General features: G+C 38.9%; 1 protein-coding gene and 1 long non-coding RNA gene across 10 annotated transcripts in view; one reads left to right on the top strand and one right to left on the bottom strand.

Annotated features, from left to right (window-relative positions):
• Nucleotides 1–26,939, top strand: part of LOC117084369 — a 98,833-nt gene that overhangs the window by 66,834 nt on the left and 5,060 nt on the right. The window lies entirely within an intron of this gene.
• Nucleotides 10,274–26,939, bottom strand: part of LPP (LIM domain containing preferred translocation partner in lipoma) — a 731,638-nt gene continuing 714,972 nt past the window's right edge. For all 9 annotated transcript variants that reach the window (XM_033213032.1, XM_033213033.1, XM_033213039.1 and 6 more), the window contains 3 exons: nucleotides 18,793–18,971; nucleotides 12,124–12,244; nucleotides 10,274–10,525 (listed from right to left, as the gene is read on the bottom strand). In XM_033213032.1, coding sequence (XP_033068923.1) covers nucleotides 10,397–10,525; nucleotides 12,124–12,244; nucleotides 18,793–18,971 — 429 coding nt within the window. In that variant the 3' untranslated portion in view covers nucleotides 10,274–10,396. The remainder of the gene's footprint in view (nucleotides 10,526–12,123; nucleotides 12,245–18,792; nucleotides 18,972–26,939) is intronic.

Here is a 26,939-nt window from a genome sequence, read left to right as displayed (position 1 = left end):
GGGTCATATGGTACATCTAGTTCTAGATCCTTGAGGAATTGCCATACTGTTTTCCATAATGGTTGAACTAGTTTACAATCCCACCAACAGTGTAAGAGTGTTCCTATTTCTCCACATCCTCTCCAACACCTGTTGTTTCCTGACTTCTTAATGATTGCCATTCTAACTGGTGTGAGATGGTATCTCATTGTGGTTTTGATTTGCATTTCTCTGATGGTGAGTGATGATGAGCATTTTTTCATGTGTCTGTTGGCTGTATGGATGTCTTCTTTTGAGAAATGTCTGTTCATATCCTTTCCCCACTTTTTGATGGGGTTGTTTTTTTCCTGTATATTTGTTTGAGTTCTTTGTAGATTCTGGATATTAGCCCTTTGTCAGATGAGTAGGTTGCAAAAATTTTCTCCCATTCTGTAGGTTGCCTGTTCACTCTGATGGTAGTTTCTTTTGCTGTGCAAAAGCTCTTTAGTTTAATTAGATCCCATTTGTCAGTTTTGGCTTTTGCTGCCGTTGCTTTTGGTGTTTTAGACATGAAGTCCTTGCCCATGCCTATGTCCTGAATGGTACTACCTAGATTTTCTTCTAGGGTTTTTATGGTATTAGGTCTAACATTTACCTACGGCGGTTTCTGACTCTGTGGAACGTACATCGTGGTCCATGGGAGAGAGGCTTCTTTTAGGAATCAAGTCACCTCTGCCTGCCAATGAATTCCAAATGATATGGTCTCGGTTAATATTCTGAACCTGACAGTCCCAGAGAGGTTTTTGGTGAGTGGAATGTAAACCAAGTCTCTCTGGGGAAATTTACTGCAATGTGCTTTGTTCTGTCTGTTTGTTCTTATCAGTGACCTCTTCCCACCAATTTCCTCACAGTGCTGATCAGACAGAATACCTAGAGGTTTTCCACAAGATGACATAGATGTGTGCAAGCTGTAAATGATCTCCAAGACTGCAGTACACATGTGGATTTGCCACCTGGCAGTCAATTGGTCTCTGAATTTCCCTGGACCACTGGGGGCCTGGTAGTCTGTGAGAAGTCAATACTGTCTTCTAAGGTGTTCTCAGCTGTAAGCACAGCTACTTGGAGACAGCAATGGACTTGCAAGACCTGGGTTTATCCCCAAATCTGCCACTTCCCAGCGATGTCATAACTTTTGGCAAGTCACTTAATGGTTTGAGCCTCATCTTTCTCTTCTAGAATAGGGCTATTAATAACCATCCTCCCTGGGCTATTTTCTGTGCAGAAGCAGTTTGTAAGCTCTCTTAGGAATTATTATTTTAGAGCTTAGAAAGTTACCTCCAGGTCCTGCCCAGGAGACTGATGGCAGTTTCTGCCTACAGTGCTCTCTCATTCAAAGCTGGGGTAGAAGAAGCCACAATCATGGTCTTCCCCAAGACAAAGGTATACTATTTAAACTAAATAGTCATCCAGAGCAACGAGGAAAGCATTTGTACATTTCCATATAAAACTATAGCATAATAGAACCCCTTTCCTCAAGAATGATATCCTTTTCCACAGATGAACTCAGTGGAAATAATGAGTTTTCAGCAGTACCACTATTTTTTGCTTTTGACTTCTTCCTTGTTAGACATGGGGATTATACACCAACATTTCCCAACTTTTTTTTTTTTTTTTTGGAGATGGAGTCTCACTCTGTTACCAGGCTGGAGTGCAGTGGTGCCATCTCTGCTCATTGCAACCTCCACCTCACAGGTTCAAGTGATTCTCCTGCTTCAGCCTCCTGAGTAGCTGGGACTACAGGCGCACACCACCACGCCCAGCTAATTTTTGTATTTTTTTAGTAGAGTCGAGGTTTCACCAGGTTGACCAGGATGGTCTTGATCTCTTGACCTCGTGACTCGCCCGCCTCGGCCTCCCAAAGTGCTGGGATTACAGGCGTGAGCCACTGCGCCTGGCCCATTTCCCAACATTTTAAAGGTCATTATCAACAAGTCAGATAAAAGGGGTGTACTGTTCATGGGTTAGTTACTGGGGAAGGCATGAAGCTACATAACAACTGTCAGAATGGTCTGTCTTCTAAATAGGAAAGTACGACCAGCAACAAAAAAACTCATCAACTCTAATATCTGGCCCTCAGAACATCCTTCAGACTAATTTTAGAGATTCTTAAAAATTAGTGTAATCAAAGCTTTTTTAAAAAAAAGTAATGTAATGCCCAAAACAAAAAAAATATATATGGAAGGAAAAGGAGGGGGAGGCAACATTGTATTGTGTACTACGGGTTTTGCGTGGCACCAAAGAGAACCATGCCCCAAAGGCTGGCTCTGTTTTAAAGTCATGGGTAGCTTGGAACAAAATGTGATGAAAGAAATGTAAGACCTCACGGAATAATGAGCTCCTTGACACAGGTGATGTTTAAGTAGTCAGAATTGGCACTTAGCAATGAATCTGTAAGGGAATTTTAATACCAAGTGGAACAGATGGCCGGGAAGTCCTTTCTAATAATGGACTTAGACTCAATAGGAAAATAGAGATGTCCTGCTTGTTCTCTTGTGGAGGGTCAAAAGACATGTACCCTTGCTGCAAGAATAGAAGATGTAGCTGTGGATCAATAAGAATGCTCATTTTCTGTTATAATACAGTTCATGGAGGGCTGCTTCCTGTTCATACTGTGCATGCTGGTTTACATTTTGGCAGACCATCTTCTCTTCCAATTATAAAGAGATGGAAAAGCAAGTAAATACTTCCTCAGGCGTCCTATATGCCTTTTTCTTCCCATTGAGCCTGATTATTTGGAAGCCTTTTTTTCTTTTAAGAAGGAATTTCCAGAATCCATGATATTTTGGCCGATGCAGAGGGTCTTCTCTGAGTATAGCCCATGTTTCCCTGTTGTGCTTTAAATACTCTTTTCTCAACTTCCAAATCAAGTCAATTCATCAGCTCAAGATTTCTTATCAAATTTTATGTCCTCCATAAAGTCTTACTAATGCCACTGGAATTACTCTTCTTGATGCCACTTTCCTTCCTATTGAGTAAGTACAGATTGAAGCAGTTGGATCTTATTATAGTTGGCTTGAATCGAAGTTACTTAGGGGCTGATTCTCTTACAGTGATTATTTGGTAATTATTAAATTGAAGAGCTGAGTAAGAGATAAGGATGTTGGGGAGACAAAAAAAAAAATATGGACTCCTAAATGATTAGAGAAAGAAACTGCTCACTTTTTCTAACGTGTAACATCTCTAGGTACAAATATTTGAGCACAGAATGAATGAAGTGAATCTCAAAACCAATCAACCAGCAAATATTTATGTATAACCTGTAAAGTGTCCATATATTTGTGTAGAACCTATAAAGTGTTAATATTTAACATGAAAATATGGACAAAAAAATGTCATATTCTGAAGAAGACAAGGATAAAAGGAAAGGGTTGAATGGATTATGAACTGACCTAGAAGTGGGAATCTCATGGATGGCATAGGCATTAGCTTGCTTCCTGTTTTCAGAATGAATTTGATTTTGGCAACATCCAAAACAGTACAGAACAAAAAGTAACAGAACTGTCTGTAGACACGGGAGTTCTATCCTTCTGTAGCTTTTACACTTCTGGGCCTGAGGATTTTTGGGGAAATTCTCTTTGGGTAATTCCAATTTCATTTACTTTCAACCCTAAAGAAAGCCTTTCAACCTAGCTTGACTCATGGTGAATTGCCAAGTTTCACTGAGTACACTGAAAATTAGAAAATATATTTGTGTCCATTGTTTAAAGAAGCAGCAGAGAGTGACAGGACATGACACTATGTCAATGAGTGAAGAAAAGTTGAATGAGTTGGTGATATCAGACACGAAGAGGCAAAGATTTGGACTTAAGACTTGTTGTGTGGCGCTACAGAGCTAGAATAGATGTATATGAGCACTACTACATACTGGCCAGGACTAAGAAGATATGGGATGGTAATTCGTCAGGAAAATAACAGAGAAGGTTCAGATCTTTAAAAGGCCCATGATTCTATTTTATTTGGGAATAGCATTCGTGTTTGGGGGCAACTGTAACTCTCTGTAGTGGTGTAGAACACAAGATAACATGGTGATGCTTCTCTTTCTTGGTAGAACATTCCATTTGTAGGGTAGCGAACTGAATTTAGAAGCCACATTCAGTGCCAAATTGACTGAATGCAACTGTGGCTGTTTAACAATGTTTTCATTTGGGTACATTAAGTAAATGCCCACCAGAATTAAATGAATAAGGATTTCTCTGGCCCTTAAGTGGACGGGTATCTAGGAAAAATTAACAATGCTACATAACATGAAAGGCTTAATGCAATAATCTGAAAGTACTATAAAGGAATTAGTTACAGTGTTTCCCCCCTCCCTAGTATACATAGGTGTTTGTAGAATATTAATTTTTGTTTTAAACAAAGGCTAGATGTAGAGATATTTATTCCTGCATTAAGAGACTTCTGTCAGGTAAATAACAACCAGAAATTAACAGCAAAAGTGTAGCACTTTTTTTTTTTTTGTAACTTTGAGGGGGACCTGTCAATCAGTTAAAGAAATAAACACATCTTTCACACAGCTCTCCACAAAATTAGGGACCTGCATGTTGTAACTAAGACAGAGTCCACAACTTTTTGCACAAGGGCCAGGAAAATGAAATAGAAAAGGGAATTAGTGTCCTTTTTTCTGGACTGAAGGGAAATTATGCCTGTAGTCTGTGATCTAAGAAAAACTGGTGCTGTCCAACCTGCTGAAAAACATTTTAGTATCAACTTTTACAATATAATATTAGTCTCACAGGCTAAGTGCTAATCTATGTTAAAATTCTGAAAATATAATAGTTATTCCTTTGCTATAAGGAAAGTTATCAAGCTGCAATGGAATAAAATAAAATGCCATCATTAAAAACATAACTTTTTGTGGTTAAATTGCTTTGGACTTACTTAAAAAAAAAATCTTAACCTAATCTTTGAAAGATTACTTTGCATACAGCTGAGAAAACTAGATCAGTCACAAATGAATTTTCCAAGAATCTATGACCTCAGTCCCTGATGAAAATTCATTAAAATGAAACAGAAAGACTCTATTATCTCATTTCACTTTACGAATAAATACAACCTAAAAAATATGCCCCTATAAAGGAAGATTTTATGGATGCCACATCTATTTTCTGGTAGCCTTCCCCTTATTAATATAATCATAATTCCATAAAATCATAATGCATAGATTTAATTTACAAAAAATCCAAGTACAGCAACACTAATAGGTAGGATGGAAAGAAGGAAAGAAAGGGAGAGAGGAAAGTAGGAAAGAAATAAGAAGAGGAGGAAGGAAGAGGGAGAAAGGAAGGGAGGAAGAAAGGAAGGGAGGAAGAATCCTTACCAAGTCATAGTAGCTTCAGTCAGGTAACTTTTTAAAGGTTTGAAATAAGGCTATGTAACCAAGTAACAGCCTCATGAGAAAAGTTTCATTCTAGTTATCTGTCAAGTAAATAACTTGGCCTGAAATACTCATAGTTGCACCATATTAATGCCTCACTGAGAATAAGTTTTGGACTTGTTTGGACCACTATTAAGCAAATAAAATGAACACAATTAAAAAATATGCTGAATGGGTGGTAAAGGTTCAAGCTGAAGTCTCCGTCTTCATTATCTGACTAAAGCTACTGTAAAATCAAATAAAAGACACTAACATCCATTAGATCACCTTCTGGCATAAAAATGTTTTACTCATTTAAAAACCTATGAGATACTTCCAAGACAAGGAAAAAATAAATACTACTAGAATATATTAAGATGAAAAGTTGACTTCTCTCTCTCTCTTTTCTTTTCTTTCTTTTTTACTTTTTGGTGAGTATACTTTTGAGATTTGGTGGTTATCATTTACATCATTGACTCTTCAGTGGAGTATTCATAGTAGTGTAAATAGATTCTTTGAAAATAAGGCACAAGTATATGTTGTTCTCTGATTGTCTCCCACGAGAGTGCACCAAACGAGCGATCTCAAGAAATGGACTTGAGGCACATTTTGCAGAGGTATCTTTTTCAGTTTGCTGGTTTCCCACAGATGGCTAAAGCAGGGGTATGGAACATGCTGTCATATTCCATTCATAACACACATGTACTATAGCTCTAGGCAACAGATGGACAATCGCTTGTTTGAACTACAAACGTGAAATGCTAAGGTAGAATAGCAATATTTCTAGAAATGTATATGAAAAAATAAAGCCTTTCCAAGCCAAGAGGAATGGTGAGAGGCTTTGAGGTTACATCAGTGTTTCCCTGATCTCCCTAGCAGCTGCCATAATTTCCCCAACACCCTTCAAAACTTGATAATGGAAGTATCAGGGGGCAGCCGACGCAGATTTGACAAGAGAGGCCCAAACCGTATCAAATAGAAGTAACACTGTTATTCCTGGCTGGTTCACATTAATAGGATTTTCACTGCCTATAAAAATGGTTGGAAGTTGTGTTTTCAGAGTCCTGTCTATATTCCACTAACTCTCTACTATAGCCCCATGGAAAAAGTCCTCTTTCTTCCTCTGTACCCAAATATAAAATATTTGTTTAAATGTAGAGTTTCATATCCTTTAAACCTCACCATAAACATCTCTGCAGAATCTTTCATAGGGAACAATTATAGTGTTGATAAGTCCACCTCCTTAATCAGCACATACCGAAATAAGTTATTTTGATCAGAGAAGTTGCTCCTACAGAAATAACAATGTGTTAATGACAAGAAAAAGAACCCACATCTTTGCGCTGCAGAGATGCCAGCACCTAACAACCTGATGCCTTATGCTGGGACACATGACTCATTTTTTGAGTCAACTATTTACTTATTTATTTATTTAAACAATCACATGCCATCTGTCTGGCTAATTTGGTTTTTATTTTATTTTATTATTTTTTGTAGAGACAAGGTCTCACTGTGTTGCCCAGGCAGGTGTCAAACTCCTGGCCTCAGGCAATCCTCCTGTCTCGGCCTCCCAAATTGCTGGGATTACAGGTGTGAGTCACTGCACCTGGTCTTATTTTTGAGTTTTAAAGGCAATTTTCTTTGCCAGTGAGACTACATGTTCAGTCAGTATGGTCTGGGGATTGACAAATTGAAGAAATCCTATTTTGATATGTTCTGCAGAGCCCATGATACAGTGGATTTTTTTCCTTTTCCATGTCTCTCTTGTTACACAGAATTACCAAATATTTATAGTCTTGATACTTTTCAAAATCAGTATATTTTTACAAACTTTCTGTTATAGACTCTGATTTTTCCTACTATTTATGTATTTAAACCACAACAATTATGATATTATATCAGCAGACAGTATGATTATAATCATTAAGGTAATACAATCTTTTTCTCTCTGTTGCAGGCAAAATTTCATGCAACTAAAATATTAAAGAGTGACTTGGCATTGTTTAAATCAAATGATTAATAGAAAAGACAGTAATATAAATCATATATTTAAGAAACCCTAGAATAAAATATGGTAGGATCCTTTCCTTATTATACCTTGTGAAAGAAAAAACAAACCTCTAAATCTAAATATTTCTACATATGTATGAGTGCACATTCATGATTATAAAAGTATAAGTCTATCTTAAAAAGAGATTTACTTTAAAAACCTTTGGTAAAGATACTCTGAGGTTATGTTATAAGAATGCATAATAAAGATTGTAAGCAAGCAGTATTCTGCTGACGATGCCACAGGGATGGGTCTGTGACAGTATTTTCTTACAGCTTTTTCTCTTGACATGTAAACATTCAGTTACATAAGGATTTAAATGTAATAAGCAAGTAGAATGTTACTACATTTTATAGTATAAATATTCAATAAATTCATCTTCTTTTGGCAAAATTAATAATAATATGACCACTTTAGGAGATACAATCTATCCCTCAGTAAATTGAACTCTTTGCTTTGTCCTAAAGAGAATTTCCCCCAAAGTGTTACATAAAAAGTTACCAAGTCAAAATTCAAGCCGATTACATTATCTGCCCTGCTGTCAAATAGTCAGTGCTCCTTGAGGTCATCAGCATGGTCTGGCCTTCAGTTTGGAAGGCAGGAAGTCAGAGACACAGTTGACATTGCCTCCGAAAACGCACGTGCTGCCCCTAAGTGAATCTCATCCTATTTCACATTATGAGAAATAGACGGTCAAACAGAAGAGAAGCAGGGTAAATAAAAGACAGTGGTCAAAGGAAGCTCTTAAAAGCTATAATTTTGGTGGTTCTAACACAAAACTGTTTAGTGACAAAAGCAAATGAGCCATACATTAAGGATGAGCTGTAGTGACCATCGGCTTAAGAATTTCTAGTCACAAAAAAAGAATCACTTTTATGATCATTCCTATTCAAGTAAAATAAATTTAATTGGAATTCCTGAGGAATAGTTTGCAATTCAAAACATGTATCCATAATTTTTTCATTTCAGTTCTGATGTTAAAATTAAAAATTAAAAAAAAATCACTAGAAATCGGAATATCACTTCACAATCATGAAAAAGATATCTGTGGAGTAAGGAAAGGGTACATTGGAGGATGTAATTACATTTATTATTTTGGAATCTTAAACTGGGTGTTAGGTATATAGGAATTCATTATATTATTATTTATACCTTTTTATACCTTTTTGTAGACTTAAAATACTCCATAATTTAAAAGTATATATTTGTGGGAGATTTGAAGAAAGGTTTAAGAAGTCTCAATCCAAAATACTTAGTTTACAAAATGGCAACTTGCCACGAATAAGCTAGGTGTCTCTCCTTAAGTGAAACATGTTCGAACTTAGTAAGTATGGCTTGGCAGTTGGCAAGCGAGTGCTTCACTGGCTAATAAAAGTTTGAATAAAGATTCTAGGCAGAGATTCTGCATATTTTTAGCTCATAAAGACAATTTTTTTTCAGTGATTGTCTTTGAAAGTGTGGTGTAAATGTCACATTGATGATATGAAAATGTCTCCTGCAATATGTAATTTCAGTTGCAGAAGGATTATGAGAATAATGAAACTGTGGTTTCACAATCTTTTCAGGCTTTCTACTCTTTTGAAAGTAAACCAAACAAAACTGCACAATTTTAGTTTGTATGCTCTGATTTGCAATTGTCAGGCAAAATGGACCTGGTCCTAAAGAAGAAAAAGAAGAGCATTTGAACTGTTTTTTTCACAGCTTTCATCCTCTAGAGAAAAAGTCAATTTTGATAGTTGTGTTGGATATTAGAATAAACATGACAATATTTCTAAGATGAAGAGTGGGACAATATTGAAAATGTTATATTCTAGAAGAAATCAAGTTTGTCTGTATTACCATGTCCAGGTAGTGTAGAAAAGAAAAATCTTAAGGTAAATATTGTGGGACAATAATGTTTTTTTTTTTTTTTTTTTTTTTGAGACGGAGTCTCGCTGTGTCCCCAGGCTGGAGTGCAGTGGCGCGATCTCGGCTCACTGCAAGCTCCGCCTCCCGGGTTCCCGCCATTCTCCCGCCTCAGCCTCCGAGTAGCTGGGACTACAGGCGCCCGCCACCGCGCCCGGCTAGTTTTTTGTATTTTTAGTAGAGACGGGGTTTCACCGTGTTAGCCAGGAAGGTATCGATCTCCTGACCTTGTGATCCGCCCGCCTCGGCCTCCCAAAGTGCTGGGATTACAGGCTTGAGCCACCGCGCCCGGCCAATAATGTTTTTTAAACGTAACCCGAAAATGCCTTTTCTAGCATATCCCACCTGTAATTTCTTTAGAAAAATACTGAAGCTTAGTTGTCTGTCAGCACTTATTAGCTATGGGCCGATAACTCTTTTCCAATTAGCCTTGATCACTGGTCACTACAGATTCTGAATTCTGATGGTTGCAAATTAAATTTGGGCTTGTTCTAACTTATGTAATTTACAACTTAAATTCTTTACAGCCTAACAAAAAAAAATTGTGCATTTCCCTCCCCAAGGACATGAGTAGTATAAAGCAACAGAAAAATATATTCTTCAGTATATGGGAAAAGAATGGCTATTCTTTACAGTCACAGGCAAAACGGAAATGGTAGGATAGAGATTTCAAGCCTAAAAGCACCTGCGAGTTGGCAGACTCACCCAGGAAAAACTATGTGACAGCAAATAACACACTAAAAAAAGCCATTCAACCAGATGAAAAGTGAGACAAACATGGGGATTAAAAGTTACAGGAATGCAGAAGTGAATGGGATGGAGCATAATCTGTGCAAAAATGTGGAAGTCCTTGGGAACAAAGGCCCATCAAGATCCTACATGATTCAATGTGAAATGTGTATTTGGTAACAACTTTAAAAAAAAATCTCATAATTTATGTGTTTCTAAGGAAAGGTTAACAGCAGATGAAGAACAGAGACTATCCTGTAGTTTGATGGCCTTTCCTCTCGTACTTCTTATCTTTTTCTTGTGTTTGTTCTTCTCAGTGCCAGCTGAACAGGTGACTCAATCTAAAGGTCAGTGCTCGCCTTGGCGGTCAACACCCTGATGCGGGCAGAGTTGCAGGTCTTGCAGAGGATGTGCCCATCCAAGGGGTAGCAGCCTTGGTTATCTCCTTCAGACAGGAGACCACCGCAATCCTAGAACAGTAAAGACAGATGGAAACGATGCAAGTAAAAATGTTAAGTGCATATGTGGAGAACAAATGATTGAGCTTTCTATTCAAGGCCTCCATAATGTGGCCACTTACTATCCTTCCTGCTTTACATTCTGCTAATCCCCTGCATCCTTTCTCCCACTATATAACATAGTATATCTTGAATGTAATTGAATTAAAGATTGGGGACATAAATATAAATAGCCATAAATATAATCCTCCTAAGGTCACTTCATATGAAATACAGGTGTAAGAAGAGAAGAAGCCACCCATCTTGGATCCCATGTAGAAGTTTGCTGCCCCTCCTCAAATAACAAGAGAAAATAAGAATGTCCCTAACCACTGATTCATTTTTACCCTTTACCATTAGTTTAAGGATCTCTCAAAATGCATGCACAGGTACAGGAATGGAATGTTTTGGCCATTTCTGGGCTACAGCAAAGGTAGACTGATTTCTGCCAAGCAGAAGGGCCACCAGTGGGTTCTGTGTATTTACTTCAATTGTAGTAAGAAAATAAAATCCTAAAGTTTGTGGGGAGCAGTGGTCTGCTGTACTTTCTAAAGGAGACAGCATTGTATAGAGCAAAGACTGCTAGTCTGGGGGACAGGCCTCCTGAGCACCACCCATAGGTTTGCCACAGTCTGCCTCAATGCACACAGGCTGACTGCCACTCTGAAAATAGCTTCTGATTTCTCTACCTTACCGAGCTGTTGAGAGGATCAAAGAAGACAATGGATCAAAAAAAAAAAAAAAAAAAAAAGCAAAGAACTGCATAACTGTAAAGGAATATACTACCGTGGACAGCTCCTCTTAGGGTCCATTTTGAAAAGTGTTATATAACAGTTAAATGCTGGCCTTTGTCTTGGGAGAAAATACAAGTTTCTTTGGAAAATAAATACATAGTACTTTATCAAGAGGTGTGTGTTTGCTAACTTTAGTATAAACTCTCAAAGGCCACAACAGCTATGAACCTTGCCTCTGCTATCTACCACGGTGGCAAGGAGGTCCATGGAGCTCATGTCTTCATTTGGCATAGAATGAAATTTAAGCTAACAGGGCATCCAGATCACAACAGCGGCAATGCTTATAATCTTCGGGAAGTTTAGCTTTACCAAAAAGAACATGCAGATCTACTGCAGCTGTACAGGCGTTCAGGAAACTGAGCAATTAGTAGTGCATGCTAACAAAGAAATAAATCTCCGTGACTCTGACCAAGAAGTTCTAACCAAAGCCTCAGAGCCAAAGTGAAAGATTCAATAACATCATTTCTCACCAATTTAATATTTCGCAATTTACAATGTCCTTTAATATACAATTTTGTATTTCACTCTCACAGTCTTATTCGGAGGAGTTAAGGACCTGAGCCCTTTCTTCCGGTGAGGAAGCAGACTGAGCGAGGTAAAGTGACTTATTCAACAGCACGTGCTTGGAATACTAGTGTCAGATCTAAAATCCAAGTCCTAGGAGTAAAGGCACTAAGGCCATTCTGAGATTTAGTAATTGCTACATCTATATAACCTAGCTTGAATGAGCCTTTCAATGCCTGCCACAGACTGGCAGGGCAGGTGTGTCAACCAGACCTCGCATCGGTAGCAGTGAACATGGAAATCTCGATCCAAAGCTACAATACGGACAGTCTCCTCCTGGCCCGGGGCTGGCATAATAGGCTCCTTGCACACAGAACATCGCGGGGCAAATTTCCTGAAAATGGAGAGAGAGTTCTGGTTAGATACTGCACATTGACACTGAGGTGGGACACAGAGGTAAAAGGAAAAGGTGGAAACTGAGTCAGGATATCTGCTTCCTCATCTGTGAGGTGAGGGAGTTAGACTGAGGGACTGTGGAGGTTCGTCCATCAATAGGTGGCAAACACTGTGATATCTGACAAGGTGAGAGAGTGAGCGTGTGAATTGCTTGGGCATGAAGAGCATCTAGCATCTCTTTCCTGCATGGTGTGTGGTATGAAATTCACCTTTAGATGGGTTCTGAATGCAAACCCTGTGCTTGGGCTAGGCTAACTGGAGGAGAGAACAAAGTCCTGTCCAGCCCCTACCCTATTTGTTTCTGACTTTTGCTTCTAGACTTTTGTATGCACTCCTCAGGTCCCAGAAAAATATTCTGAGGCTGGTATCTTTGCCTTGTTCCCACCTTTTAGAGCTTCTTTCTTGTAAATTTGTCTTGATTTCTAGGAACTGACACAAGAAGACTCAAATACACAACTTTTCAAAAGGGCAGAAGTTAGTGAGTTTAAATATACATTACACAAAACTGAAAATGGCCGAGTCTGCATTTCCTACATTTTGTATTGTGTTCAACTTTTGCTTAAAAATTAAAAGTTAAAGAGCTATCAAATTCTTTAAAGGATTTTAGCACTATTAAAGGGTGAGTGTATACTAACACACATACACATACATATACATATGCATATGCATATGTTTTTGAGGCTGCTGGTAAATAATTTTAATACTTATTAATTTCTTAGTATTTCTTAATATGATCAATGGTACCTAACTTTTTTTCTATGACAGATTAATTGGCCGAAAATATAGACCATGTATCTATCTGTATCTTCTGGAAATTGGAGGTGGTATTTATGAAGGTATGAAATGACACATGATTTGAAATGGACATGGATAAGAATTGAAGAGATTTTAAAAAAGAAAATCAGACTATGTGACTCAGTTTTTTTCATGGTACTTGTTTTAAGATAAATGATGTTAAAAATTTATCTATTTGTAGTGAGACTTAAAAAGAAATAATGATAGTAATCTAATACTTTGCAGAGCACGTTATGGTTATCACAGCATTTCTATATCCATTATACTCTACATATTAATTTTCCTGGCAGCACCCAAAAAGCATCTGTATGGCTGCAATCTAAATAAATGTGAATTAAGCAGCAGATCAATTGATTGCCGTGAAAGAAAAGTTAAAAGGATCATGGTACCACTACAGCAGTAATCAGAGTTGTTATAATTGGTATTTTATACAAGAAGTTTATATTCAGTGGCAAAAAATTGCTTTGGACTACCAGATTATTTTTAGATCTGGGTCATCAGTGGTGAAATAAGTAGGCTTCTGGGATCAACTGCAAAATTTCCTTTCCTCAAACTCTGTGAGGGCAGAAGTATGTTTTCCTTATCAGTGTATCCATAAGCCTTCTCCAATTTCCCCAAATAGAATTATCTACTCCTCTAAGATAAAAATTCAGTCACTGAATTTATCCATTTTGGTAGTAATTGTTTGGATATATTTATGGGGCACTAAACTCTAAGCTTCCACAAGATAGAACTTTGCTCTGTCTCTGAGTCTCCAGAAACAATCACTGTGACTGGTACAGAAAAAAGAAAGTTGGGCTATATCTAATGAAATGTATCTGTCATATTTCTCTATAAAAAAGATATTAGTTGGGCTTTATGTTCAATCTCAAGGTTCTTCCTCTTTGGGAAGACATAAACTGTATTCTTGTTGAGTAATGATTCTTTCCTACCAATTGGCCTCATTTCCATGATGAGAAAAACCAAAGCAAAGAGGCAAGAGGTGGTTCTCATAGTCCCCCTCACAGCGTTCCTCCAGTAGCAATTGGAGGAGGGTTCACAATCCCAGGTGATCTATTTCAAGGCTTAGCTCACTAAGTGGACAATAATCATAAAAATACATTTGATGAAAACACTTTTGATGATTAAAGCTACCATTTATTGAGTGCTTATTATATGCCAAGCCCTGTTAAGCACTTCACACACTTGACATTATTTTCCACTGACAGCAACATTATGAGGAAGTATTTTTATCATTTCTACTTTACAGCCAACAGAGCCAAGGCTCAGAGAGGGATGATCTTGGTCATTTTGTATTCCGGCACATTTCTGGCAATCAACAAATGGATGCTGATTAAATACCTAAATGAATGAGGATAATAATCTTGATAAGAAAGCACAGATAGGGGAATAAAGCCTCCATACACACAGGCAGTTAAAGAAATCTGCTTTTCTGGGTTTTCTCACTGGGATTACAAGAATAAGCAAGGACTTCCAGTATAGACCTGAGAAGTTCTATGTATTTCTGCAGTATTTCTATTAATTTATATATACAAATCCCTATTGCAAAAATGATACAAGATGGTTATTGTAAAGTTATATATATGTATACACAAACACACATATGTATATACACACACACGTATATTTCTATACCAGTCAGACTATGGTAAGTGCTATCTACAGCAGACTTACAAAACTCTATAAAACATAGAGATTAAGATGTAAATCCAAACATGAAAAAAGGGAGGGGTGGAGATCGGAGTTTTCTTCCAGGAAATGGTAATTGAGTTGGGTCTTTGAAGATAACCATTTAGGTGAAATGAGAAAATGTGTATGTGTGTGTTAGGGTGAGGGAGATAGTCTTCTAGAAGACAGAGTCTGCAGTGGTTGCAGCGGTCATCTGAAATGACATCTCTGAAAGATTGCATGTCCAATAGGTTGGAGAACATGAGCCAACATTGACCAAAGGTGATTATGTGAGGATGGCCCATTAACAAGGTCTCAAAAACAGTATTCCAGAACCTTGCTACACAAAGTGCAGGCCATGCGCACCTGGGAGCTTGACAGAAATTCAGAATCTTAGGCCCCGCTTCAGACCTGAATTAAAATCCAAAGTTTAACAAGATCCCTCTGTGGATTATAGGCACATTAAACTTTGGGAAGGACTGGTTTAAAACACAGACTAAGGCCAGGCGCGGTGGCTCACGCCTGTAATCACAGCACTTTGGGAGGCCGAGGCGCGTGGATCACCTGAGGTCAAGAATTCAACACCAGCCTGGTCAACATGGTGAAAGCTCATTTTTACTAAAAATACAAACATTAGCCAGGCGTGGTGGCGGGTGCCTGTGCTACTTGGGAGGCTGAGGCAGGAGAATTGCTTGAACAGGGGAGGCGGAGGTTGCAGTGAGATGAGATTGCGCCACTGCATTCCAGCCTGGGCGACAAGAGCGAGACTCCATCTCAAAAGAAAGAAATAAAATAAACAATAAATAAATAATAAATAAATAAATAAAAGGCCGACCAAGCAGGTGAGGCAAATCCCTTCTTATGGGTCTCCTGTATTTCAAGGTAATCTCCATTCTCAGGTTGCTCCACTTACAGCAAAGCAAATCTCCCTGAACACAGAGAACCCTTTCCTAACTCTGTGCCTCTGCTTTTTGCCTGAGTTGTTCTCTCTGCTAGGAATCTCGTTTCCCACTTAAAACACTCTTGATATTCTCCTTCCACAAAGCCTATTGCGACCGCAGAGCCAGGTGATCTGACTTTGACAGCGCCAGTCCTTACCTGTGCCTGCTTCATGGAGTTCAGCGCTTTCTCCCTGTGTGCACACTTTCTCTGCCCTCCTCCTGGCAAGCTCCTTGCTGACAGCGACTTCTCTATATATATCTGCTCAATTTCTCTCCTTGTATCTCTCTCCTTCAGCATTTAATGCAGCAGTTGGCACACAGAGGGTTCTTTATAAATGTGAGCTGAGCTGAATTAACATGCATTTTCTTTCTTTCTTTCTTTTTTTTTTTTTTTGAGACGGAGTCTCGCTCTGTCGCCCAGGCTGGAGTGCAGTGGCCGGATCTCAGCTCACTGCAAGCTCCGCCTCCCGGGTTCCCGCCATTCTCCTGCCTCAGCCTCCCGAGTAGCTGGGACTACAGGCGCCCGCCACCTCGCCCGGCTAGTTTTTTGTATTTTTTAGTAGAGACGGGGTTTCGCCGTGTTAGCCAGGATGGTCTCGATCTCCTGACCTCGTGATCCGCCCGTCTCGGCCTCCCAAAGTGCTGGGATTACAGGCTTGAGCCACCGTGCCTGGCCAACATGCATTTTCTAAAGGTCCACAGAAGGAGACCCACGCGAAAGGAGCACAAACAAGATCCCAAAAACTGTCTGGAGGAATATCCCTTTGTCTGCCCTCTCCTGGGTCTTTCAGTGATGAGCCTGTGCTGGACTTTCAGCTGCTTTGTATTCTAGTAATTTTAAGGCTCATAAATAAGAGTTCCGTAAAACAGTTTCTGATTTTCCTTTAGGAAATGGGGAAAGGATCAAAACACTTCTCTCTCTACATACCTGCCAATCACGAAGACAACATTACTATTATTTTTTAATTTATGTTTTAACGTGCATTGAACTAGTGGGAAAGGTTAGCTGGGGGTTTTAATTTTTTATCCCCCTTTTAGTTGCTCAAGTCTGCCTTTTTGGGAGCTTTCAGACCCACACACTTATGTCACCAGTCACCAGTCTCTAATTATGCTCCCTACCCCTAGACATGAAAGATAAATGGCACAGATATAAACTTACATTTGTCAAAATTGATTTCCTGCTTTAATTGAGGGGTGTAATGTATCAGTCTTCTCTAGCCACAGAAACGTGTGCTCTGATTATAAGTATCAGTCTTTCTTGGATTAGGGTAAGTCTAAGAAAGGAGAGAAACAGTGACAGAACATACTCCCCATTGAGATCTTTTCACTTCCCTTAAATAGATGCAGGGATTTTTTAATGTGTAATTACAAGCTAAAAATATCAATAACGTGAAGTACAATTTATGCTGTGACTGCCCTTTAAAAGTGAGTCCTTCCTTGTCTAATTCAGGTTGCAAACTTCTGCCTCTGGGACTTTTTAATTCATTCATCCTCACGTCTTTTGGTGAGGTTTTCACTTTCTTTGCTACTTGGAAAGTGGTTAGGACATTCATTTTTAAAATATGAATCTCAGGTCTCCAAACTGCTTGTGGTAAGGGCTTCCTGGTTGTTGACAATCAACACAGTGGTGACAATTAACTCAGAAGACTTCACACTTGGAGGCCATAGAATGGATACCCAACCTGGTGAGCAATACAAGCTTCATCTCTTTGATAGCCTCAGAGGCTGTCTTCAAAGCCACTGCCCAGCAAACACAGAAACCTGAGTCCACCATTTACAGATCATATCTATAGGTTTAATACCATCCATAAAAATATAAAAGAAATGTTTGCTGGGCACAGTAGCTCATGCCTATAATCCCAGCTCATTGGGAGGCTGAGGCAGGTGGATCACTTGAGGACAGGAGTTGAGACCAGCCTGGCCAACACGGTGAAAACCCCTCTCTACTAAAAATACAAAGATTACCTGGGCATGGTGGTGCATGCCTGTGGTCTCAGTTCCTTGGAAGGCTGAGGTAGGAGAATTGCAGTGAGCCGAGACTGCACCACTGCACTCCAGCCTGGGCAGCAGAGTGAGACCTTGTCTTTAAAAAAAAAAAAAAAAAAAAAAAAAAAATATATATATATATATATATATAGTTTTATATAAATATATATAATATGAAAAATATATTGTTTTATATATAAATATATATATATATATATATATATAAGACAAATGTTATCAACCGATTAACAAACTGGCCAATAAAAATAAGCAAAATACAAAACTGTATAAACTTCTTAATTTTCATAAAGACCCCAGCCGTAATACAGGAAAGAAGGACCTACAAATGAGAGAAAGGAAGTAGTGGGGAACAGATTATTTTGGGCCCATGAGTAACTGGCCTTGATCTTGAGGCATCATTTTTTAATCCTCCTCAAAAGAGCACACAATGTGCATTCATTAATTCTATTAAAAAATAACTTGAGAAAGAGAAGACTTGGGTGGAAGAAAAGGCTGGGGAATGGCGTGAATATGTTGACAACGGCATGAAACTGCCTCTGAATATGTGAGAGGCTTGCATTAGTAAAAGAACTGAATGGTTCTCTCTGTCTGTCCACCATAACTTCCTATCAGTAGAGTGGCAGGGATGTAGAGATTAGCTCTTGAGAAAACTCTGGGTTGTCACAGCTGAGAGAGCTTTAGAGAGGGTTTGGTCTAATGACCAAATTGAAGAGCTCAAAAAAGTTGAGCAATTGCCAAATGTCACACATTTTGTTCATATTTAGGCCAGGATCTTGTTTCTTTCTAATACATACACACTATAGCTGAGCCAGCTTTTTCATCATTAGAGTTACCCAGAGATGCAATGGACAAGCTCTGGGGAAGCCCTGACACAGAGACCAGGCTGGATGACTGCATGGATCATCTGATACTAATTCCTGCATTGGATGAGGGGATCAATAAGCTCTTTTAAAGTCCTCACTAAATCCTGAAATTCTGTAGTTCTGAGAGAGAAGAATGTATGCCCAGATGCCGGGCAGTAAGAACAGACCCCAAAAGGACTAGCCGGGTGGTGACGAGAGAGTAGGTTGCCTACTTGTGGAAGTCCTCAATGCAATGAATGAGCCCGCCAGCATCCACAGTGAATGGGATCCCATCCAGGCTGCGGTGGCACATCACGCAGGTGAAACAGTGAGGATGATAGGCCTTCCCGGTGGCTCGGAGAATCCGCTCCATGATGGGCTTGGAACACACGTTGCACTGCTCCAGAGTATTCTGGGGAAGGAAACAGAAACAACATTAGACTGGGACAGAAGGGGGTCCATACTGCACGACAAGCCTCTTTACAAAACAGATTGTCTCAGGTGCTTATCACACTACTCTAAGGAAGGCATTTATCACCATTTACAAATCACATCTACAGCTTTAATACAGTCCTTAAAAACATAAAACAAGTGTTATCAACCAATTAACTAACAAACTGGCCAAAGAAGTGTGTTACAGAGAGAAGGAAACACAATTAGATGGGTCAGATGGCTTTTCTAGTATCATTCAGGTAGTAGGTGGCAAGTCCAGAACTGAGAACATGTGTTTTCTGACTTCTATCCTTGTTCCTTTCTTTGTTTCCTATAGCAAAGGTGATGGCAAACTTTTCTCTAAAGTCCCATATAGTAAATATTTCTGACTTTGTTGTAACAACTGAATTCTGCTATTATAGCTGGAAAGCAGTCATAGACAGCATGTAAACACATGGGCATGCTTGTGTTCTAGTAATACTTTATTTACAAAAAAAAAAAAAACAAAACAAAAACAGACAGTGGGCTGGATTTGACCCATGGGCATAGTCTGTTGACCTTTGAACTATACCACTCGGGTTCTCCAATTGAAGAATGCTTCACTATTACTTCTAAAACTTGACTCATTATCAAAGACATAGTGCGACCACTTAGACCATAGTGCGATCGCTAAGACCCCTACTTTTTACAGAATAGTCTGTCAGATAACTGAGACAGAGCATGCTAGGATGCAGAACCCAAATCAGAACTCAGCATAACCAATTAGGCTTCTGATCATTTAAAACTTTGATTTACACACCATCTCCAAGTTTAGAGTTCATAAACTCTTGATAGAAATGTTGAATGTACAAGGGAGCTGGTTTGAAAAAGTGAATTAAGAAACTCATTTATCTGGCCTTAAAAATATGCTAAGCTTTAAAAATATACAGCACCCCTTAAAAGGGACACCACTTAGTGAGTAAGGTCACAGAAAGATCGGCTGTTAACTTTCCATCCTCCCCTTTAATCTCATGCTCTTACCAAACAACCATGTTTCACATGTAAAATACTATATTCCAACTGAGATATCTGGACTAACTCATTGAGTTTACAATCAGGAATAAACCTGGGATGTGGATCTTATTAGAAAGAAGCAGAACTGAATAGGATGTGGAAATTCAGGGGTAACTGCTTTTTTATCATGAGGATATTTAAATGGCTATGAAGCAAGAAGTGTCTGTATGTAGGTAACTAGTGTCCTTACGTCTAACCTATAGTAATGACCTCTGATTTGGCTTCTTTGTTTGCATCTCTATTCTTATAATACTCCCCTTGCTCCTGTCTCCAATGACTTCCAGTTTTCTTCCCAAACACAGATGTGGTCAAGTACAAGTACCTTTCTGGATAACAAAATCTTAATGGCTCCACAATCTCAAAAGAGCTCATTCTTTACATGGTATCCAACCCTCCTTTCTAGGCTCAGCTTCTCATAACATCCCAGACTACTCACTCTTGTTCAAACTTATGTGAAACTCCCATACTTCTGTGCCTTGGCTAATGCCTAGATGTATCGCAATCTGCCATTTTGATCTTTCAAGGTACAGGCTAGAAGGCCATTCCCCAGGGAAGCCTTCCTCAGTGGTCCCACTTGGAATGAATTGCTTCTTTCTTTCCCATTCCTGAGCACTTTATTTGCTTTGCTTACAATACTTTAAGTGTGCACTTTATTTAAATTATTTATGCATATGTCTATTTCCTCTACCAGACTTTAATTTCATTAGGGGCAGAGACTATGTCTTAAGAATGTATTTCTCTGTCCTATAATGCACCCAGTATACTGTCTGAAATAGAAATAAGCCTGAGATGCATGTGTGCAAAAAGAAGGAACGAAGGAATATTGTTTATATCCCACTCTGGCAGCACGGTGCTGGCCTGACTCCCTTAACTTTGGAATCCATCCCAAGATGAATTGGTAAATCCATCATCATCCTTCCCTCAAAGCTGTGGTTGCCTGAGGTTCTGAAATTGCTTCGTATGCCTCTGGTCACAGTCTGAACGCATGGAAACTATTAACCTATTTGTTTTTCCCATTTTGAAGTGGTGAAATTAAAATAGCAGAAGAGCACAGGGTAAGAGTCTGGAGATGATGATGGTTTGAAGAATGAGGGCCTGTTTCTTTTCTACCCTGACAATCTGAGCTAATGTGGCTGGAAATTGTCTTCCTAGGACTTAAGTTTTGCTCCTCTGTGGGTTTTTACCTTTTTTTTTTTTTAAGTCAGCCCTGTAATGGAGAGGAATAACCAGGAAATGTTTGACCAGAAAATGTTTTTGTTTGCATTGAGGCTTGGCTGCAAGATTCAGCTCATTTACTCAAAACTAGCAGCAATATAACAGGCTTAGTTCCTATGGAAAGACCTTGTGGTCTACAGATGCTGCATTCAAAGAACAGGTACTACAACCATTTCTGCCACAAAGGAAAAAAAGTATAAAATATGATTAAAATCAGCCTATTGCAAAATGCCCTCAAATTGGAAAATAAAAGTTCCAAGAATGCAGCTGACTGGCATCCTAGGCTAGTGAATGATGTAGAAGGACATGTTATCCTTCACCAGTCTGCGCCTTTTACTGCAATCTTCCCCTTTCAGTCTCCAGTGGGGTACACTAGCAGCCTTTGAGAAAGGAAAAACTCACAGTGTCAGGGAGGAAGGGTCTGGGAGTTCCCTTAGTCTAGGCTCTCTTTCCACAGGTGAGCAGATAGACTTTGAGAATGGATCTGCTGGACTTGAGTTGTGGAGAGCATGAGATGCAGAGGTGGGACTGGTACCCCAGTTACCTGACTCCTAATAATTCAGAGAGGGAGCTAAGGAATTCATTACATGGCCATGAAAAAGGAAAGCTGCTAGGTGAAGAATGTGAATTATCCTTCTGACTTTGTCAAAATCTACCGTATGACATTGGGTAAATAATTTCTTCCTTCGATCTCAGATTTCTCATTTGAAAAATGATTAATTCAAACTGTAATTTTATTAATCTGTAATAAATCAGTATTAACAACAATAGAAAAAGGTACATGTTTACATCACCAGAAATATACAAAAACAACTGGATAACCCCTTATCAGAGGTTTGAAAGGGGCATTCATTTGCTAGAAGCACGGACTATATTACCTTTACTATGCACCTCCACTGATAATTCTAGAAATTGCTAATGGTAACATTGTAAGCACCATAGAGGTATATTTTTGTGTTTAGATGATTATTTTAAAGCCAGACATGCAAACATTGGGTTCATCTCAACTAAGTTAACATGAAATGGTTGACAAAACAGTTTTGAAAACAAAGACAGTAAGCAAATAAGTGAAAGAGGGATGTCTCTAAATACGCCTATTCAAATCACTTTTTTTTTCTTTTTTTGTCTAGTAGGGTTGCCAGGATTGATAGCTGAAAGTGCTCTTTCCAGTTTATGAACCTTCAATATCAGTAGTGTGCTTTGTGACTGGACTCCTGATCCAGCTCCATCGCTGTCCCGTGGAACTCCTCCTCCCAGCTGCCACACTGAGCTTTCTGCCACATCTTTAATAAGCAACATTCTTTTACAAGCCCAGACTATCTTATACCCTACTTTGCTTAGAGAATGTCTACTCATTCTTCAAAGTGAAACTCAAATGTCACCTCTTCTGAAAAATCTTTCCTAAATCTTTTTCTGTTGTATTCCAAGCAAAATAAGTAACTTCTTCCACTCCCATAGGATTGTATTATGCTTCCCCTATGACACTGAACACAATGCACTTGATTTAGTGGTTTATGTCAACCTCTATGACTAAACTGCCATCACTCCTCCCTCCTCCCATGAAGCCATAGTCTGAGGTTGTGTTTCCTAGGAAACAAGTTCTGAAACAGATTTGCACACAGTTATCAAGAAGTGTCCTTGCAATCAACACCTGTGGAAAAGTATAGGAAGTCCCCATACTTCTTATACTTCCTATTCCTATTGTACACTCTATCTACAGTATCCAAAATAGGAAGCATCCTTGCCCAGGGACTACAAAGTCTGTGACACATAGTAAGTAATTGGTAATCAGCTGTGGAAGGCCTTTGGCCGAAGCTGAATGAAGAATGCACATTTTATTCATTTTGCAGCAGGCACTGTTTGAGGATTTTTTTCCCATAAAAAATGTTTTAGGCTACTCCAATGAAAGTATGGTTAAAGTGAAAAGATGTAAGAGTGGCAGAAAAAAGCAAATTCTGTTGCTAAAAGTCACAGCTCATAAACTTTTCTGAAATGTTGGCAATACAATTGCGACTAAAAACAAAAAACAGTGAAACAAAATTAAATCACAAATCAACTTTGTACAGAAAACTCCCAAATGCAACTGTTTTTAAGTCAGAGATACAATGGGGTAGTATTTTTTCCTATCCTTGGATATTGTGTAAATAACTTGTAACAGGCAGAAGAGCTAAAGAATCGTGTGAATATAAATGAAGCATATAGGTAACATAAACATGAACTACTAATGAGATGATAAAGAATAAGAATATTACCGTTATTTACATATTACACAGGTATACGTGTTTAATTTTGAGTATTTAAAATCAAGATATATAGTCTTCATTTACATATGTAATTGAAGATTCAGAAGACTATAAAGTGACTACTGCCATTTGAAAATGTTAACATTTTTATTTTATAACATTAAAATGTGATCTTATATTCATCTTTACCTTTTTTAGGTACAAAAACAATATCGTGAAACAGGAAAGATTCTTGGAAAGATAAGGAGTGACAGCTCATGATCTAGATAGTTTAGGTCTTGTTGAGATAAGAACAAAAAGAAAAAAGAGAGAGTTAGAAGACATTCAGTCTTGAAAAGTCTTCAGCGATTACACTAGCCGAGGAATTTTCAACTCCTTTTACTTGGCCATTCACCCATAATCCTTTCTTCAGGGAAGCAATTTATCAAAAAAAGCACATACTAAAGAGCCCCAAATCACTTCTGGCTGAAGGGCATGAAGAGATGGAACCTGTACTATCTGAAAAACCATGATTCTAGTCCAACTGCTGGATTCAAGATAGGGAACACAGCTAGTGACAGATTGGGAGTTACAATACAGGTCTCCTAATTCTCTGTCCAGTGGAGACTCTCTCTCTGCTACATCACATTATATGGAATCTGTATATCAGTAGACACACTCTGTATTTTCTGTATTTCAAATAGAAAGAAGGCATTCAGGCTTACTATCTGCAAGTTACATGCAAATAAATAGATAAAACATGTTAAGATCTTAAGACAATTTGTCTCCTAAACTCCTACAGGATAAGAGAAAACTTGTCATTGGATCCCAAGCATCTACAACAGTATGCTTGCATAAAATTAATGCTCCACAACCATCAGTTAGTTAATGAATTAATAAACTCTAAGTAAGTACTTTATATAAAATAAGTTTTTTTTTTTTTTTTTTCTATTTAATCCTGCAAAACAATTCTCTAGTCTAGAGCTTCTCAACTGGCAGGTTAACACACAGTGTGCTTCAAGTAGGTTCTGGGTGCACCATATTTGGGAGGGTTCGGAGGGACCAGAGGTGTCCAGAGTTCCTGAGTGGTTGCCTTGGGACAGGAGAGAGCTCATCCACTTACTCCAGTGTGCTGAATGAATGTCATCATTTTCCACATGAACTGGGATGTGAGAAAGGTTGGGAAGTGCAGCTCAAGTGTAAGTGTTCCCAACAGAATGGCAGTGTGGTACAGTCAAGAAGGAGCAGGGCTAGGACTCAGCCAATTTCTCTTGAAATGTCAGTGCCATTATTTGAACTCAAAATACTGCTATTGCCCAACTTAATTATGGAATACAAACTTATTCTCTACCTTGATTCTGGTCACCAAGGTTGCTTCCCAAATGGTGGCAGTACTTTTGGGTTTCCTTTGCAGGTGAAGATATCATTTTACCTTGGTAGTTCCAATGACCGTATACTAGATAACCTTCCAACGGCTCTGCCTTCCTGTGAGACATGCACTTTTTGTTAACATTTCTCTTGCTCTTTCTAATGTCCTTTGCCTCTATCTTAATCTAAGTCGATATTTGTATCTGTATGTAATGTGTGTTTTGAAACAGACTGAAAATAATAATCTCAAGCTTAATAGCATCCCACCCCTAGGACTATGATTTTTCAATTAGAATCAAAATTCCTTTTTTTTACAGATGAAGGTTTTCCTGCTAGATAGGAAAAGTTTTGAAACAATGTAATAGATAGCATCAAATCTCTAAACTATATTTTTTGGATGTCATGACACAGTCCCCTACCCCTGAAAATGACAGCTACGAAACACATAACTGAAAATTCAGTAAAAGAATTTCAACTTTTTTTTGTTAATCTTTTGGAGCACAACTTTTTGCATGTATTGCCTCAGCTTTCTTATAAACTCTCTTTAAACAAACTTCTCATATGCCTCTCTAAAGAGCAGAGCTGCCTCCGCACTGATTCTAATATTGCAGAAAGCCGAAAGAGTAGAACAAAGCGTTCAACAGCCTGGCAGGGACAGAGGAAGAGACGGAAGACAAAGACGCCATCCCTGCCCTCAAAGGTTCCCAATGCAGTGAGAGAGGTGGACACAACTATTAATAACTGATTCGAGGCAAAGGGCATGACAAATTGCTATCATTGAGGCACAAGTAATGAATGATGGGAATGCAGAGAAGAGAGTAATTACTTATGAATGGTGAGAGAGCAGGCAGTTGGTGGTGGTCTATGACTCTAACAATCTATTCTAGTTGGAACTGGATTTGGCACTTGAAAACAAACTTATTTTAACCCACTCTGGAATTAATGTTGTGCTATAACAAGAATCTTTAATATCTAATACTCTTTGAGAGGAGTCGCAGATAAGCCTGCACGGAAACAAATTATTTGCACAGGAAGAATATTGTAACAAAATCTGAGTACTAAACAGCACTGGTGAAGGGGAACTCAATATTGCCAGACATGAACATCCATTTTTTTTTTTTAAAGACAGAGTCTCACTTTGTCACCTGGGCTGGAGTGCAGTGGCGTGATCTCAGCTCACTGCAACCTCTGCCTCCCGGGTTCAAGTGATTCTCCTGCCTCAGCCTCTTGAGTAGCTGGGACTACAGATGCGTGCCACCACACCCAGCTAATTTTTTATTTTTAATAGAGACAGGGTTTCACCATGTTGGCCAGGCTGGTCTTGAACTCCTGACCTCAGGTGATCTGCCCGCCTCGGCCTCCCAAAGTGCTGGGATTACAGGCATGAGCCACCGCGCCCGGTCGAACATCCATGTTTTAACTAGCACAGACAAAACCTATGTGTTAGTATTAAAAAGAATTTAGAAAAACAATTTTCTTATAAAATTTTCTGTTTTTATTTGGACTACATACACTGGTTTTACAATTAAGAAATATGGCCGGGGGCGGTGGCTCAAGCCTGTAATCCCAGCACTTTGGGAGGCCGAGACGGGCGGATCACGAGGTCAGGAGATCGAGACCATCCTGGCTAACATGGTGAAACCCCGTCTCTACTAAAAATACAAAAAACTAGCCGGGCGAGGTGGTGGGCGCCTGTAGTCCCAGCTACTCGGGAGGCTGAGGCAGGAGAATGGCGTAAACCCGGGAGGCAGAGCTTGCAGTGAGCTGAGATCTGGCCACTGCACTCCAGCCTGGGCGACAGAGCAAGACTATGTCTCAAAAAAAAAAAAAAAAAAAAAAAAAAAAAAAAAAAATTAAGAAATATGCCCTAAAGCCGTAAGGAAAAAGCCAACGGAAAGAACAAAAAGATCATGGCAACGAGGCCGTTCTATTAAATTTTGCCATGAGCTAGAAATCACATCCTTTACAAAGTAAATTATGCCCTGTTTTTTATTCTTCTTCTTTTTTTTTTTTTTGAGACGGAGTCTTGCTCTATCGCCCAGGCTGGAGTGCAGTGGCCGGATCTCAGCTCACTACAAGCTCCGCCTCCT

Source organism: Trachypithecus francoisi, unplaced genomic scaffold, assembly GCF_009764315.1.
Source record: "Trachypithecus francoisi isolate TF-2019V2 unplaced genomic scaffold, Tfra_2.0 Lachesis_group0, whole genome shotgun sequence".
Lineage (NCBI taxonomy): Eukaryota > Metazoa > Chordata > Mammalia > Primates > Cercopithecidae > Trachypithecus > Trachypithecus francoisi.
The sequence above is the reverse complement of the archived record's forward strand: the minus strand, read 5'-3'. Positions and strand labels throughout refer to the sequence as shown.